We start from the raw sequence: 14,081 nt of genomic DNA, 5'->3' as shown, positions 1-14,081 counted from the left end.
ATGTCCAACACTACATTGACAACACCTTCCTTGCTAGAGCATCAGCTAAGGAGTTAGCTACTAGGTATATATTGAACCTTAATGGAAAGAAAAAGAAATAGACATATAGAAACATTCCTTCTTCCGATGAGAGATGAAATTGACCACTTCAAGGCAATTGAACACACTGATCACCTTTGTTGTTGCCATCTCCAATCCTAATGTTAAAGCAAATCTGATCATAAATGCCTCCCCTACAGAGATGTGATGAGAAACTTGGTTGATCAAGTTAGCTACCTTGATCCGTCTCCAATGATCCCTTTGCAGAACATCTCAAAGACTTCTTCCAGTTTCATTGGCTCCAAGCCAAAAATTTGGCCTTATCATGTTCACATAATGCCACCATGATGAAAAAGTATCCTTGGTGTTCTCTGAATGTGGAAAAGATGTGTGAGTGAGGTGCCTGTCCAACCTTCTATTTGGGAAGTGTAGCAACGATCTCTCTGTACCTCTTGTAAATTTTCTCATCTTCTTCCTCTTATTCTCTGCTTTTGGGTACAAAACATATCTTGTAAGGAGCAGTTTGAGCCTTAAATGACAGGTAGAAGATGAAGTTGGCCGATCTGTTCTTGGCCAAGCTTTGGTTGAAGAGGATGATGTGCATTGATTTCTAAGGTCTTCCTCCTTGTTGCAAAGCATATCTTATGCTGATTTAACAAAGAAAACACTACATTTACTCTTCTAGGCTGCTGTGGCAAGTAAAGCCTTGTTGTAAATAGAAGCTATCGGTGAAGCTTGATTTTATTGAAGTCATGATGCTTGCCACTTGGTGAGTTGCTTCGAGGTGTGATTCTATTGTCTAATGTTCGACAACCATTTTGGATCCAAAATGCACCCAAATGATCGAAATCAAGCATACAAATATGCACCCAAAATAAAAAAATTTCATAATTGGGGCAAGCAAGGTTCGATAATAAAATGATTTGTCAGAAGTGGGATTTGAACCCACGCCCTCTCTCGAAGACCAGAACTTGAGTCTGGCGCCTTAGACCACTCGGCCATCCTGACCTTGGATATTAAATAAGTTTTCAAAATTAATATTGTCCATACATATTCATAGAATGTCTAAGAAGACGTTCTTCTAGGTTCCTGGAACATAGCATTTGGAAAACCACAAGGCAGTAACTGGAGAATCATAATGTTTTTCATTGGGCCATGTGTTTGTATTTGGTGATAGCTAGACACGTAAGACTTTTCTTTGATGACAATGTAGTTTACCACTTCAATCGATGAAAACTCTCTATGATCCATAACACTTTTCTTGCTGAAATTGGTGAAAAATGGAGTCGTATTCAGATGGACTACTGGTCCCAAATTTGATCAGAATTCTTTGATGACATGCCTGGGTAGGTTTCAATTCTTTTGGTTCAACAAAAATGCCCACATGTGATCTTTGCCAAGTCAAGAAGAAAAAGAAATTGTGATGCTTTGCTCACAAGTTAGAATCCAATATTTTTATGGAGACTGTGAAACTGAAAGATGTTCTTGAGGGTTTTGAAAAGGGATCTCTCATCTATTTTGATGATCAGAATAACCAAGCCTGCAATAGAAAAACCAAGAAAGATACAGTAAATTTAAAGAGTTTTAAAGCCTAACCATGCAATTGCTGCTCTGTGATGTGGTCAAGCTGTTCTCCATCATCTCAAATGTGAGGAAGGGGTGATTGATCAAATAATAAAGCTCTGCAGTTACGAGAACTTACAGTGAATACAACTGGAAAAAATTATACTGTCGAAGATGACAATATTCTTCCAGTTTATTCACAGCCAAATCGCTTAAAATTTTTGCAGAAATTTATTATTTGGTCAACCACTCCTTCCCTCCCATTGAGAAGAGTACCCCCATCAACTCTGTTATGCATACAATTTCAAGTGAAGAAACACTGGTTCAGGTTTATAAGCTCAAAGGAAATCCAATTAGAGCCACACCTTGGTTCCTGAAGAAAGCGAAAAAAAAACAAAGGACACTACACAAAGTTTGTGTGTGAGTCCGTGTACCTGGACAACCTTCTGGTCTGGTTCAAAAGCTATCTTTTTATGAGCACTTTCAGCCACGTGTGGAAACTGGAAAGTAACCCAGTTGCTATCAATCTTTTATAATTACTGGGTACAATTCTCATATTTTTCGCTAGACTTGAATGTTGGGGATTAAATGCGCAGCACTTACTGTCAATCGTTGAGATCGAAATCTCGACCGTCTCGTCTCAGCCCCAATATTCCTGAATTATTTCAAAACCTTGTTTTGCATTTGTCAAATTTGTATTAAACTGAAACCTTAATTTTTTTTTCAACTCCTTGATCATGCATCTTGAATACAAATGGTTTCCATCATGATAAACTGCAAGCCATCTAATAAGGAATTAGAAAAACAGAATTTTGTTCTTTACCAGTGATGAATGTAAAATTTGCATAAAGAATCCTTTCTGGTAGAAAACCAATATCACATACCTCACACTATAACCCTGTTCCCCTGTTTTTAATGTCAAGTAGTTAAGAGCTACCAACAACATTAAGTCGATTTCTCTCATGTTATCAAAATTCCCTTCAGGAGCTAGGCACTGCTAAAAATGGATCTCAATCATTGTAGAAAGATTACAGTTGATTTATGTATCTTTAGGAAATAAAAAATGTATAAACATCCAATATGGGGGCAAAAGAAGGGGGAAAGGGGGTGAGGAACAGGAGAAAGTATTGCTAATCCACATTCAAAAATCAAAGATCAATGACTATCAACTCATGCAAAAGTGAGTTGTTAAACTCTTAAGTGGGGGAAGGAAGAATAACCCATAATCAGCATGAAAGGGAACTAGGCAAACAATTAGATCAGACCATCCTCCGAGAAAAACAGAAACACAACAATTATGAAAATTCAGTTGCTTCATATCTTAGTTCAATGACTATCAACTTGATTGATAAGTGAGTGATGAAATTTTTGCTCGGGGAAGGAAGAAAAAGAGAGAAATTTTGACATGGGAACCAGGGAAACAATTTGATCTGATGTATTTTTTGAGGTGGGGTTGAGGGAGAAAGAGGGGGGGGGGGGGGGGGGACCTCTGTCAAGAACATAAACACAGCAATTATATAAACAGGCAAACAATTAGATCAGATCTATTTTTTGTGGTGGGGTTGAGGGAGGAGGGGGAACCTTTGCTAAGAACACACAACAAATATATAAAATCAGTTGCAGGAAATAATGTTCATAGTAACACAAGAAGGACACAGTGTTACTAATATGTAGAAACATACAGCAAGGGACTGCGCCTCACAATTATTATTACAAATATATAGAAGCTCAAAAACCAAGAAAGCAACATGGTAGATTTATAGTGTTAAGCCGGAACCAAGAAATTTTTGATCTGTGATATGGTTGAGCTGCTCCATCATCTCAGGTGTCAGAAAATTTGCAGAATCGCCAACTTTTCCTTTCCTGAAGAAGACACTGTTTGAGATACCAGGATAAGTAGTTGCAGTTTTATTCGCTGCCAAATTGCTTAAATTCTGGAAACTGCAGAGCTCTATTATTTGATCAACCACCCCTTCATTCTCTTCTGCTGGGGAGAATGGGTCACCCATAAACTCTGCTATTGATTTTAAGTGAAGAGCTGGTTCAGCCAACAACTCTTCATACTTGAGGAAGAGTACATCTTGAGGCCTTTCTAAGCTTGCTTTCCAATAACTCAATGCATGATCCCAAAATGGGGCATAAGAAAGCATCCCTTTGCAGAACATCTCAAAGACTTGTTCCAGCTTCATGGGCTCCAAGCCAAACTCTGACCTTATCTTGTTTATAAAATGCCACCATGATACAAAAGCATCCTCGCTGTTCCGGCAAATATAAACAATCCTGGGAGTCTCTGAATGGGTACCCAACACTGACTGTGGTAGTGATGTGTAAGGCATGTGTGTGCTAAACAATCTGGGAGAAGGAAGGATATCAAGGTTAGGAATTCTGCTGCCATTGACATAGTCACAATATAGACTTACTTCAATCAGTGGCACTAGATCATGTGAGTTGAACAAGTGCAAAGGGTGCTGCTGATCTAGAGGAGGATGAGATTTGCGGTTCATGACAGCAAAGGCTAGTGATCTCAGCCAAGTTGAGCCACACTTGGGGTGACTAACAACAAGGATGTCACTATGTCTTGGCTTGAATAGATCTTGAACTGCAAGTGGTCCAGTACCAGCAAGTAGAGAATCGTACCAAAAGCCTTGGTATTGGTAGAGTGGGGTGCCTGACCAGCCTTCTGTTTTGGGAAGTGTAGCAACTATCTCCCTGTACCTCTTGTAGATTTTCTCATCTTCTTCCTCTTCTTCTCTGCTTTTGGGTACAAAACACATCTTGTAAGGAGCACTTTGAGCCATGAATGATAGTCTTTCCTGAGCTTGCAACCACAATCACAAGGCAAAACGACAGATTCGGAAGCCAAAAACTGCAGGTCGAAGCAAAGAACAAGGAAGAAAATCTGCAGATCGCAGATCAGAAATCAAGAAAGATAAACGAACCAAGAAAAGTTCTCAGAACCTTCACGAAGTGAGAAGTCTGTTCTGGGTAAGCCGATACGCACGCTGGTGCTTGCTGTTTTATATAGTGGTAATGGTTCTTTGTCCATGAAGAAAGATTTGGTCGTTCCTTCTATAAAGAATAATTTGTTGTCAGTGGCACAGTTTAGGAGTGATATTAACTGCGTTTTTTAATTTGATCCAACTTGTTTTGTTGAGAAGGTGCTTGTGTTGAGATATTTGACTCATCCTCACGTGTGATTATGTTCTTAGGCCATCAGATTAGTTACAATCCAACTGGAGAGTCCAATTAGATCGTAAAGAATGCATTTTTGCATGGCTTTTGACTATCCCTATGTACATGACTCAGCCCCCTAAGTTTCTTGACTTTCTTGACTTCTCAATGCCTGCTTCTTTATGGTCGTGGTACTCTCCGTTTTGGTCTTCAAATTCATCAACATAGTTTATTACAACTTTATGAGTTCTCTAATGCTGACTGGGTGGGCTGTTTTGTGACATGTCCTTCTACATCTGGGTTTTGTACTTTTCTTGGGGCTAATTGCATTTCTTGGAGTGAAAAAAAGCAGCCTACTGTTTCTCGCTTTAGCATGGAAGCTCAATATAGGGCTATGACTTTTGCGACAGCTAAGTTGACATAATTGAACTTCTTGCTTTGTGACATTGGTGTTCCTCAGCCTTATCCTATGGTTTTGTATTGTGATAGCATTAGCGCCCTTTATATGACTGTGAATTCAATTTTTCATGCCTAGACGAAGCACATTGAGATAGATTACCACTTTGTTCGTGAGAAGGTGGCTCTAAGTCATCTTACAACCTGCTTTGTCTCCTCTCAACATCAATTTGCAGATTTGTTTACTAAGGCTCACCCACCACAACCAGGTGTGCAATGTGGGTCGAACCACCGGTTTATAAATTGGGGTTAGCAAAAAAAAAAAAAAAAAAAAAAAGTAAACTCCACCTCTATTGTAAAATGAAGAGATGTAAGAAAAGCACAGACTTCTTCTACCTAACGAGTAGAATCTTCTACCTAACGAGTAGAGACTTGAAACTTGACCTCCCTCTTGAATCCTGGTTCTCCCTCTAGATCGCAGGTGTCTTCTTCATTTATATATATATACACGAATCATATATACTCCACCTCTATTGTAAAATGAAGAGATGGAAGAAAAGCACAGACTTCTTCTACCTAACGAGTAGAATCTTCTACCTAACGAGTAGAGACTTCAAACTTGACCTCCCTCTTGAATCCTGGTTCTCCCTCTAGATCGCAGGTGTCTTCTTCATTTATTTATATATATATATATATATACTCCACCTCTATTGTAAAATGAAGAGATGTAAGAAAATCACAGACTTCTTCTACCTAACGAGTAGAGACTTGAAACTTGACCTCCCTCCTGAATCCTGGTTCTCCCTCTAGATCGCAGGTGTCTTCTTTATTTATTTATATATATATATGAATCATATATACTCCACCTCTATATATATATATGTATATACGTATATATATATATATACTTCTATATATACCTATCGAGTATATATATATATATATACTCCACGACAGTACACTGCAGAGATGAAGAAAATATACTCCACCTCTATTGTAAAATGAAGAGATATAAATGAAGAAGACACTGCGAATCTTCTACCTAACGAGTAGAGACTTGAAACTTGACCTCCCTCCTAAATCCTGGTTCTCCCTCTAGATCGCAGTGTCTTCTTCATTTATATATATATATATACCTCTATATATATATATATATATATACTCCACCTCTATTGTAAAATGAATAGATGTAAATGAAGAAGACACTGCGATCTAACGAGGGAGAATATATATAAATGAAGTAAGACACTTCATTTATATATATATACACTCCACCTCTATTGTAAAATGAAGAGATGTAAGAAAAGCACAGACTTCTTCTACCTAACGAGTAGAATATATATAAATGAAGAAGACACCTGCGATATATATATATATATTCCACCTCTATTGTAAAATGAAGAGATGTAAGAAAAGCATAGACTTCTTCTACCTAACGAGTAGAATATCACTATAAATGAAGAAGACTCTACTCGTTATATATATAGATAGTATATATATATATATATATAGCTCATATATACATATAGAGGTGGAGTTTACTTCTTTTTCGTTTGCCTAACGAGTAGAATATATATAAATGAAGAAGACACCTGCGATCTAGAGGGAGAACCAGGATTCAGGAGGTAGAAGAAGTCTGTGCTTTTCTTACATCGGCTGTGGTGGGTGACTCCCCAGCGGGATTTTTTACATCCACAAGGATTCGATACCGGAACCTTGCTTAAGCGAACCAAGTTGCTTACCACTTGGACCAACCCCCGTTGGTGGAGTTTACCTTTAAGTGTTGCTAAAATGAATCAAGAAGGGGTCTTAGTGGGGCCCATGTGAACATCATCTTTATTCTGTAATGAAAAGGTGTGAGAGGAGCACTGACTCTTATCCTGATGGATGAAGGTTGGCTTGGGCAATCATAAGATTTTAAAATGGATTGATGGACAAGAGCACAAACCTCTACCCCTATTTGCCTTCCCAAAATTTTGATTTTTCCACTTAAAATTTATTCTATTAAATTTACATTCCTATATTTCAAACTAGATACCAACCTCACTCTTACATTATAATAGTGGATTTCAAAACCCATCTTGTAAGGAACAGTTTGGGCCATGAACGACAGGTAGAAGATGAAATTGGTAGATTTGATCTTGAATCTTGTTCTGAAGTTGGGAAAGAAAGAAGTCTCTTTGTCTTGTTATCGAACTGCAATCTAGAGGGAGAATAAGGATTACCCAGGAGGTCGGCTTGGCCATCAAAGACTTTAAAATGGAGACTATACTTGACAAAGCTGGAAATAAGGGAGAACAATGTGCTCCCACATGGGCCCCATCGCCATCGTGGAGTCCCTATCAAGGGAGAACAATGTGCTCCCGATACTTTTGAACCACATGATAGAGGGTGGGGTCCATTAAGATTTTTACCACTAAGTTTTTTAATATTTACAGGTGGGCCCGCTACTATTATGTGGTGAAAAAACACCATGAGACCACAATTGTTTTCCCTTGATATGGAGGTGATCCAAACTCCCTATTGTGTAGTGAAGGGGTGTGAGAAGAGCATCGAACCACCCCTTCTTTTTCTTCTGCTGAGGAGAATGGGTAACCCATAAACTCTGTCAGTGATTTCAAGTGAAGAGCTGGTTGATCCAGCAACTCTTCATACTTGAGGAAGAGCACATTTGGAGCAGTTAGGGCCATGAATGACTGAAACATATCTTTGACTTATTATGAAACATCTCTGCAAGGATCTGGTGCTGTGATACTTTCCACCACTCGATCTCAAGAAGCCAAATGACACACTATGGCACACGCATTGCCGGACCAGTAGGGATGGGGTCTGCCCACAGGGATAACCCAGGAGGTGGGGTTGGGTGATCAAAAGGCTTTAAAAATGGAGACAATGTATAGATGTATTGCTTGCTCAATCAAGAGATCTATCATGTACAGATGTATTGCTTACTCAAATCTGTTTTTTCCCGTTACCATTGATCAATTTTTTTTAAAGAAAGACAAACTGTTGCATCAATCAAAATCTGATACAACAGGATTTATAGCAAGATAAAAAAAATTCCAATGAAAAAGCTTCAGAAAGTAAACCAAGAAAGAAACCACACAAAGAATTACAATACTAATTTCCTCATATACACAAGTGACTTCTCTTGGAGAACACCTATTTTGGGGAAGAGTAGCTTTTGCCAGGGGGATTTTGCACTATCAAACATGGATTTTCAATCTGCATTCTCTAAGATTGATCTCAATAGACTTATAAAAAAAGAATAAGGATCTTGTACAAACTGGAAGAAAGCCTTGGTATCAAATCATTTAGCAGTCTTTGAGTGTTTGATAAGCCATTCAATGACAGCATCTATGTTTATAGAATCCTTACATGAGATCATGTAGGAGCAGACCTCCCTGTCTGTTATAGACTCCAGGTCCCTGGATCCAATGTGCCAACAGCATCAAGAAGTGAAACATGTCAGAAATAACAAAACAAGCAACCCTCCCCAGAAAAAAAAAAGAGATCGATCACCATCAAGAAATTGATGATGAATTCATCCAAACAAAAATAAAAGAAATTGATGATGAAGAAACAGTATATATATATACGACTCACATTTGATCTACCAATGCTTGCTTTGAAAGAGCTTCAGACTTATCAACCTTGTTGCCCACAACCAACAGAGGTATCCCACTTAAGGATGGTTTTGTGATCAAGTCATGCAGCTCACTTCGAGCTATAGGAACACTGTCTCTATCAGCAGCATCAACCACATACCTGCCATTACCAGGATATGGGAGTACAAAAGGCAAAAGAAAATAAGCCATCTGCTCCTATGACACATCATGGATAGGAAAAATAAAAAGGAATGAGGAAACCAAAAGGACTATACTATCCCAAAAAAGAAATCGATGACAATGAATGGGTAAAATCATGATACACCCAGACCTGATGTGGTCAGGAACTCGTCAATCCAAAGTACTCTGCTTATATTTGGTCCTATTCCCAATCATACTAACATCAGCTCCATGACTAGGAACTTTAATTTCCAATAACATCAATATATTAATTTTAGATTCTTTTTTGTAGTATTAGTTCCATAAGAAGTAGATTTTGTGGAGGAGCACTTTTCCCCAGGCATAGAATAACAAAAGGAAATTTTATTGTCACGTCCAAGAGCTTCTTTTCCACCACTTCCTGTTTGGTGAGTCAACTAAATAAAAGATATGTCAAGCAACCAGAAATTCATGACATCAAATACGGGAAGTCAGAGGTATTACAGCATTGCAGTGACACCACGACAATATCGTTCCCACATGCTGCGAAACCTCCTTTGCCCACCAAGATCCCAGAGCTTTATGACCACATTTCCCTTTGTGACCTTTCTCATATTAAATCCAACCTAGATTGCAAACTTTAAATGATCAGGAATTAGGTAGAAAAGAATCATGCACCATTTGATGTTTAATCTAAATGCTACTTACAGTTGGAATCATGTCTTCACTATATCCTTCCGTCTGATTAATCATGGACAAGATATGGGTAAGTCAGAGACAACTAGCTGTGAATGATCAGAAAGAGACCAAAAGGATAAAGGTATCTACTCACAGCAATAGCATTAACAAGAGATGTTTTCCCCGCATTTTGAAGTCCAATAAGGGAAAGCTCCATTTCCTGTTTGAAAAACTTACTGATAAAAGACACAAAGTCAGAATGTATAAAAGTTTCTGAAGTAATGGTCTGACTCTAACTAGAGTTTTGAGTGTTATCCCTTTTCTCAGAGTAACAGGATTAGATGGATCAATCAGATATATTCAAAAACAAAGTCTGAAATCACAATTGATGATATTGACAATCTACCTAAAACAAGGAACTCCTATGCTCTTTTATATTTTACCATTAGCCATGTAATTTCACAATACAAATTATCGATAGTTCCCGTCCTCTTGTAATGGTGCCGCCAAAGGGGGAAAAAAGGTTTAATGGGAAACTTCTGTAAAGGATTTTCGATAGGGTTCTCACCCATTAGAATTGTTATTAAATACAAGTATAAATTAACAAACTGTACAACAAATTATCAGAAATCAAATAGGACAACTCAAGCTTATTTGCTATGTGAACTATTCAAGAACTTGTGAGTCAGTCCTCTATTTCTTCCATCTGACCTTGATATTCATAATCACAAGATGTTTGCACACATATTTTTTAAATATCTTCAGATCTTCTACTCATACATAAAGAGAGTCGTAGTTTATATACAAATCTGTCTTGCAACCAATACACAAAAAATATGGGATTGACAAATACTTTCTTCATAACCATCAATTCTTGGAATACAAGCCATATCACCACTGAGTTACTGAAAAACAGCAGGATGAGCCTAAGGATGTTCCTCATATGAGGTAATTCTTTCTTATTTAACAAAAATGAAGGAATTTATAAAGGTAAGAGACATAATATCTTCCCATATTACAAGGCCCATCACAACTGTACAAAGATTCCTGCACAAAGTGACCAACAGCAAATTCAGGTTCCAATCAATAAATACAGAGTAGAAATCCAGCCCTTGAAATCCTTTATGGTAAAAGATCTTGAGCAGATATACAGGTCCTAGAGATCATGTTACAGGCTAGTTCAGCATATTTGTCAAAGGAACATTGATTTTCCCAAATACTCTAGCAATACTGTCTGGGTTAAACTAAAAAATGCACGATTTTCCCAGCCATACATTGACCAATACAAAGTCAAAAGTCTACAACTGAGGAGAAAATACTAAAAAGTGTTTAAGAGAGTTCTTTGAATGAATATATTGCAGAGCCTACTAAGGAAAGGGCTCAGGTAGCCTAATTTCAGGATAACGGTTTTAAAACTCTCAGATATCAAATCAGAAATCTTTACAATTTCAAGGAATTAAATCCAACTAGTACTATTGATGTATGAAGTTCCTTATCGATCAATGTCTAATTGATAACATAAACTGATTGATTTTCTGTGAGTGAATTATTTAGGATTTTGATAGTGGCTGCTGATAGGTATAGAAAGGATTTTAGTGGTAAATGGTTCTAGTTGGAATGTCAAAAGAGATCTAGCTGGGAGAATGAGCTGGAAGGTGAGAAGGATAGGTAATATGCTTTTCTTGTATTTATCATATTGGAGTATGAGAGTACAGCATTCTTCTGAATCCACCTTATTTGGTGAACTGTTCTATATCGAGGAAGACTTATCATTCTCCGAATATGTTAAAAGGGTTCAACAGATTTTTAAGCTACCCTCCCTTTTCCCTTTTTCTTGTGAGGAAGAAAAGTTAAGAGCCCTAGCTCTGAATTTATCAGAAATTTTGACAGCAATGTTTCTATCCATATTAAAACAGCAATGTTTCTACCCATATCCAACCACGAAATTCCTACTGCTTTCCACCAAGAAGAGTAACCTAAAATTCCTTTGGGATCCAAAGAACATACAGTTGGAGAATGTTAGTTCAATCACGAAAGAACCCAATTTGGCAAATGAAAAGTCAAAACAGCTCTTTTTACAACTCTACACACTAAAACAAAAGAAAAACAAGCAATTCGAATCAAAAACAGGAAACTTGAGATCAAGAGAAGGAATCTACCTCCGGAGCCAATTGAGAAGGATCTCCAAAAGCCACATTTTGGTAATCAAATCAGAACCAAACTAAGATCGCTAAGGAAATGGATCAATCGAATGCAAAGAAACCCTAACCCTGGCTTTCAGATGAAGTAATAGTCCACTAGAGAAGACACGGAGCCACCCAAGTTCTGGCGGCTTCTTCGACGCCTTCAAGAACAAACTGCCACCTCGATCCTGTTTCTGGCGATGGTGTGGTTTTTAGGAAAACTACAATTGCATCAGAGGTCCAAGGTTGTCAATGGATCTCGCTTTCCAACCTAAGCCACGTGGCAGAATGGTCGTTGGATCTAACGACAGACCGTTTGGTTACTTTGTGATAGAAATATTAGAATCATTTGGATTCTCTTATGCTAAAAATATTTCAGAGTTTCATCTTCTTCACAAGTTTCAATTTAGAATATAACTTGTACAATGTTGCACATTGAAATAATTCGCAGATCTCTAATCCCATTACCTTTATGTCCTCAAAATTTCTCTCCATATCTCACCTGACCGTAAATGATAAGTCTCTGAATTTAAATTCATTATAATTAACTTTATCCTCGATTGATCTTATTTTCAACCGATCAAGAAGAGTTTGAGTTATAGTTAAAATATCAATAGATTATAGAGTTTGATTGTAAACAAGTTGTAATTCAAATATTTAAAAATTCAAACTCACTGTTTGTTCTCAACCAATGACATTACTAGGGATTGTAAATGATAAGCCTCTGAATTCAAATCACAACTTGTTTACAATCAAACTCTACAACTTAACTTATTGATACTCTTTAACTACAACTCAAACTCTTATTGATCATTACGGTGGATGAAGTTGGGATTGGGGGGGGGGGGGTAGTGGGGGGTTGAGGATTTGTTTCCAGATAGAGAAGGCTCTCCCACATTTTCTCACCAAGATCAAGGATGGGCCGCTTGAATGTTGACAAATTTGGTAGAGAGGTCTCTGCTGCTTCATTAAGAGTGTACATTCAAACCGCTTCTCTGCATTTCTTCATTATAGAAAAAGATGTGATTCATTTCTAAATCCTAACAAAAGAAATCACATGTGAGATTTCAATCGAAACTCACGTGAACCCTACTCTTATTGTATGGTGGAGACATATGAGGGAATCATTGACTTCCATACTAATGGGTGGAGGATTTGGAATCGTTTGAGGGTTAATGATTCCTTCAAATTGATCTAGAGAAAATTATATCCTTAGGGTGTAACTTTTCCATTTAATTCAAACATAAGGTGACACTTTGTCCCTCTTCTCGAGAAGATTAGAACTATTGACCTCATACTCTGCGTGTTGGTCTTTTGCCAACTAAACAACCCCTCAAGGTCCGTAAACAATCTTTCATCTTCTTTTTGTAATCAAGGCTCCATATACCATCAGGTTGGATTTTGAGATGGAGATATTCATTGAAAATCATTTAGTGCCTGCCTTAGGTTGATGGCCCAGCCCAATATTTGAAATGGGAAAGAAGCAAGATCAGTACTCAAAAGACAAAAATTGAGTTTCTTGGGCTCACCTTGGCCCAACCCAACATTGACTTCCCCTTTTATTTCTCTTGATATGCTTGCTTTCCTTTTGGGTATAGATCTTTTAATATCGCCAGGAGTGAGATTTATTTATGATTGGAATTTACCTCTGAACACTGACAAAGTAGATTAAAGATAAATCACCTCCTAAATGTTTAGTAAAAGAATACGTTCCCAACCCTTAAGTAAAAGATTCCAACGACTATAAAATAAAAATATCAAATTTTATCAACTCATCAATGTGTTTGAAACTTTGAAGTCAATAATGAGAATTGAGTTGGAATCATGAGTTTGAACCCAGTTGTCATTTGTTGACTACTCCTAGCAGACTTCACTGATTTCTCTGTATTTTCTGCTTGGTCCAAATCAATCTATTCTTGACCCTTATTTGTGTGGACATAAACAGAAAAATTGGATTGAATATAGCAAAATTAAGTGTAAGAAGTCAATGTATCCTTACTATAGTAAGGTGACAAAACAGATAGGTGTGAAGAAAGAAAATAAGGTGGAGAGAGAAGAGGAGAGGAGAGAAAGACGTCTGGTATGGGGAAGACTCGGGTCAAGCTTTGCCTTGTAGAGCACTGAGCTCCCCATGGGTCACAAGCCACAGAGATTGCTCTTTGGTTTCCAAATGATAGAATCCTTATTGCTAACTTGACTGACTTTAGTACATTATTCTCAGAATTTGAATTTGTAATTGATAAACACTCAAAACCAATTTTGACTCTTTGTTTGTCTAGACTTT

At 37.5% G+C, this 14,081-nt stretch overlaps 1 protein-coding gene, 1 non-coding gene and 1 pseudogene across 2 annotated transcripts; all 3 read right to left on the bottom strand.

Annotated features, from left to right (window-relative positions):
* Nucleotides 1-963: 963 nt before the first annotated feature.
* Nucleotides 964-1,047, bottom strand: TRNAL-CAA (transfer RNA leucine (anticodon CAA)). Its single transcript has one exon. It is a non-coding gene; the product is annotated as a tRNA-Leu (tRNA).
* Nucleotides 1,048-3,141: 2,094 nt separating this feature from the next.
* Nucleotides 3,142-4,629, bottom strand: LOC149000616 (cytosolic sulfotransferase 5 pseudogene; annotated as a pseudogene).
* A 3,122-nt stretch (nucleotides 4,630-7,751) lies between these two features.
* LOC149000615 (ADP-ribosylation factor-like protein 8c) lies at nucleotides 7,752-12,024 on the bottom strand. The gene is made up of 6 exons (XM_089140724.1): nucleotides 11,774-12,024; nucleotides 9,769-9,850; nucleotides 9,645-9,677; nucleotides 9,441-9,562; nucleotides 8,776-8,937; nucleotides 7,752-8,597 (listed from the first exon to the last, which is right to left on the bottom strand). The coding sequence occupies exons 1-6, from the start codon at nucleotides 11,809-11,811 to the stop codon at nucleotides 8,480-8,482; spliced, it is 555 nt and encodes a 184-aa protein (XP_088996850.1). The 5' UTR covers nucleotides 11,812-12,024; the 3' UTR covers nucleotides 7,752-8,479.
* Between the last annotated feature and the right edge of the window lie 2,057 nt (nucleotides 12,025-14,081).

Source organism: Hakea prostrata, chromosome 11 (genome assembly GCF_041222555.1).
Source record: "Hakea prostrata isolate BN-2017 chromosome 11, UWA_Hpros_2, whole genome shotgun sequence".
NCBI classification, from domain to species: domain Eukaryota; kingdom Viridiplantae; phylum Streptophyta; class Magnoliopsida; order Proteales; family Proteaceae; genus Hakea; species Hakea prostrata.
This window is presented reverse-complemented; position numbering and strand designations above follow the sequence as displayed.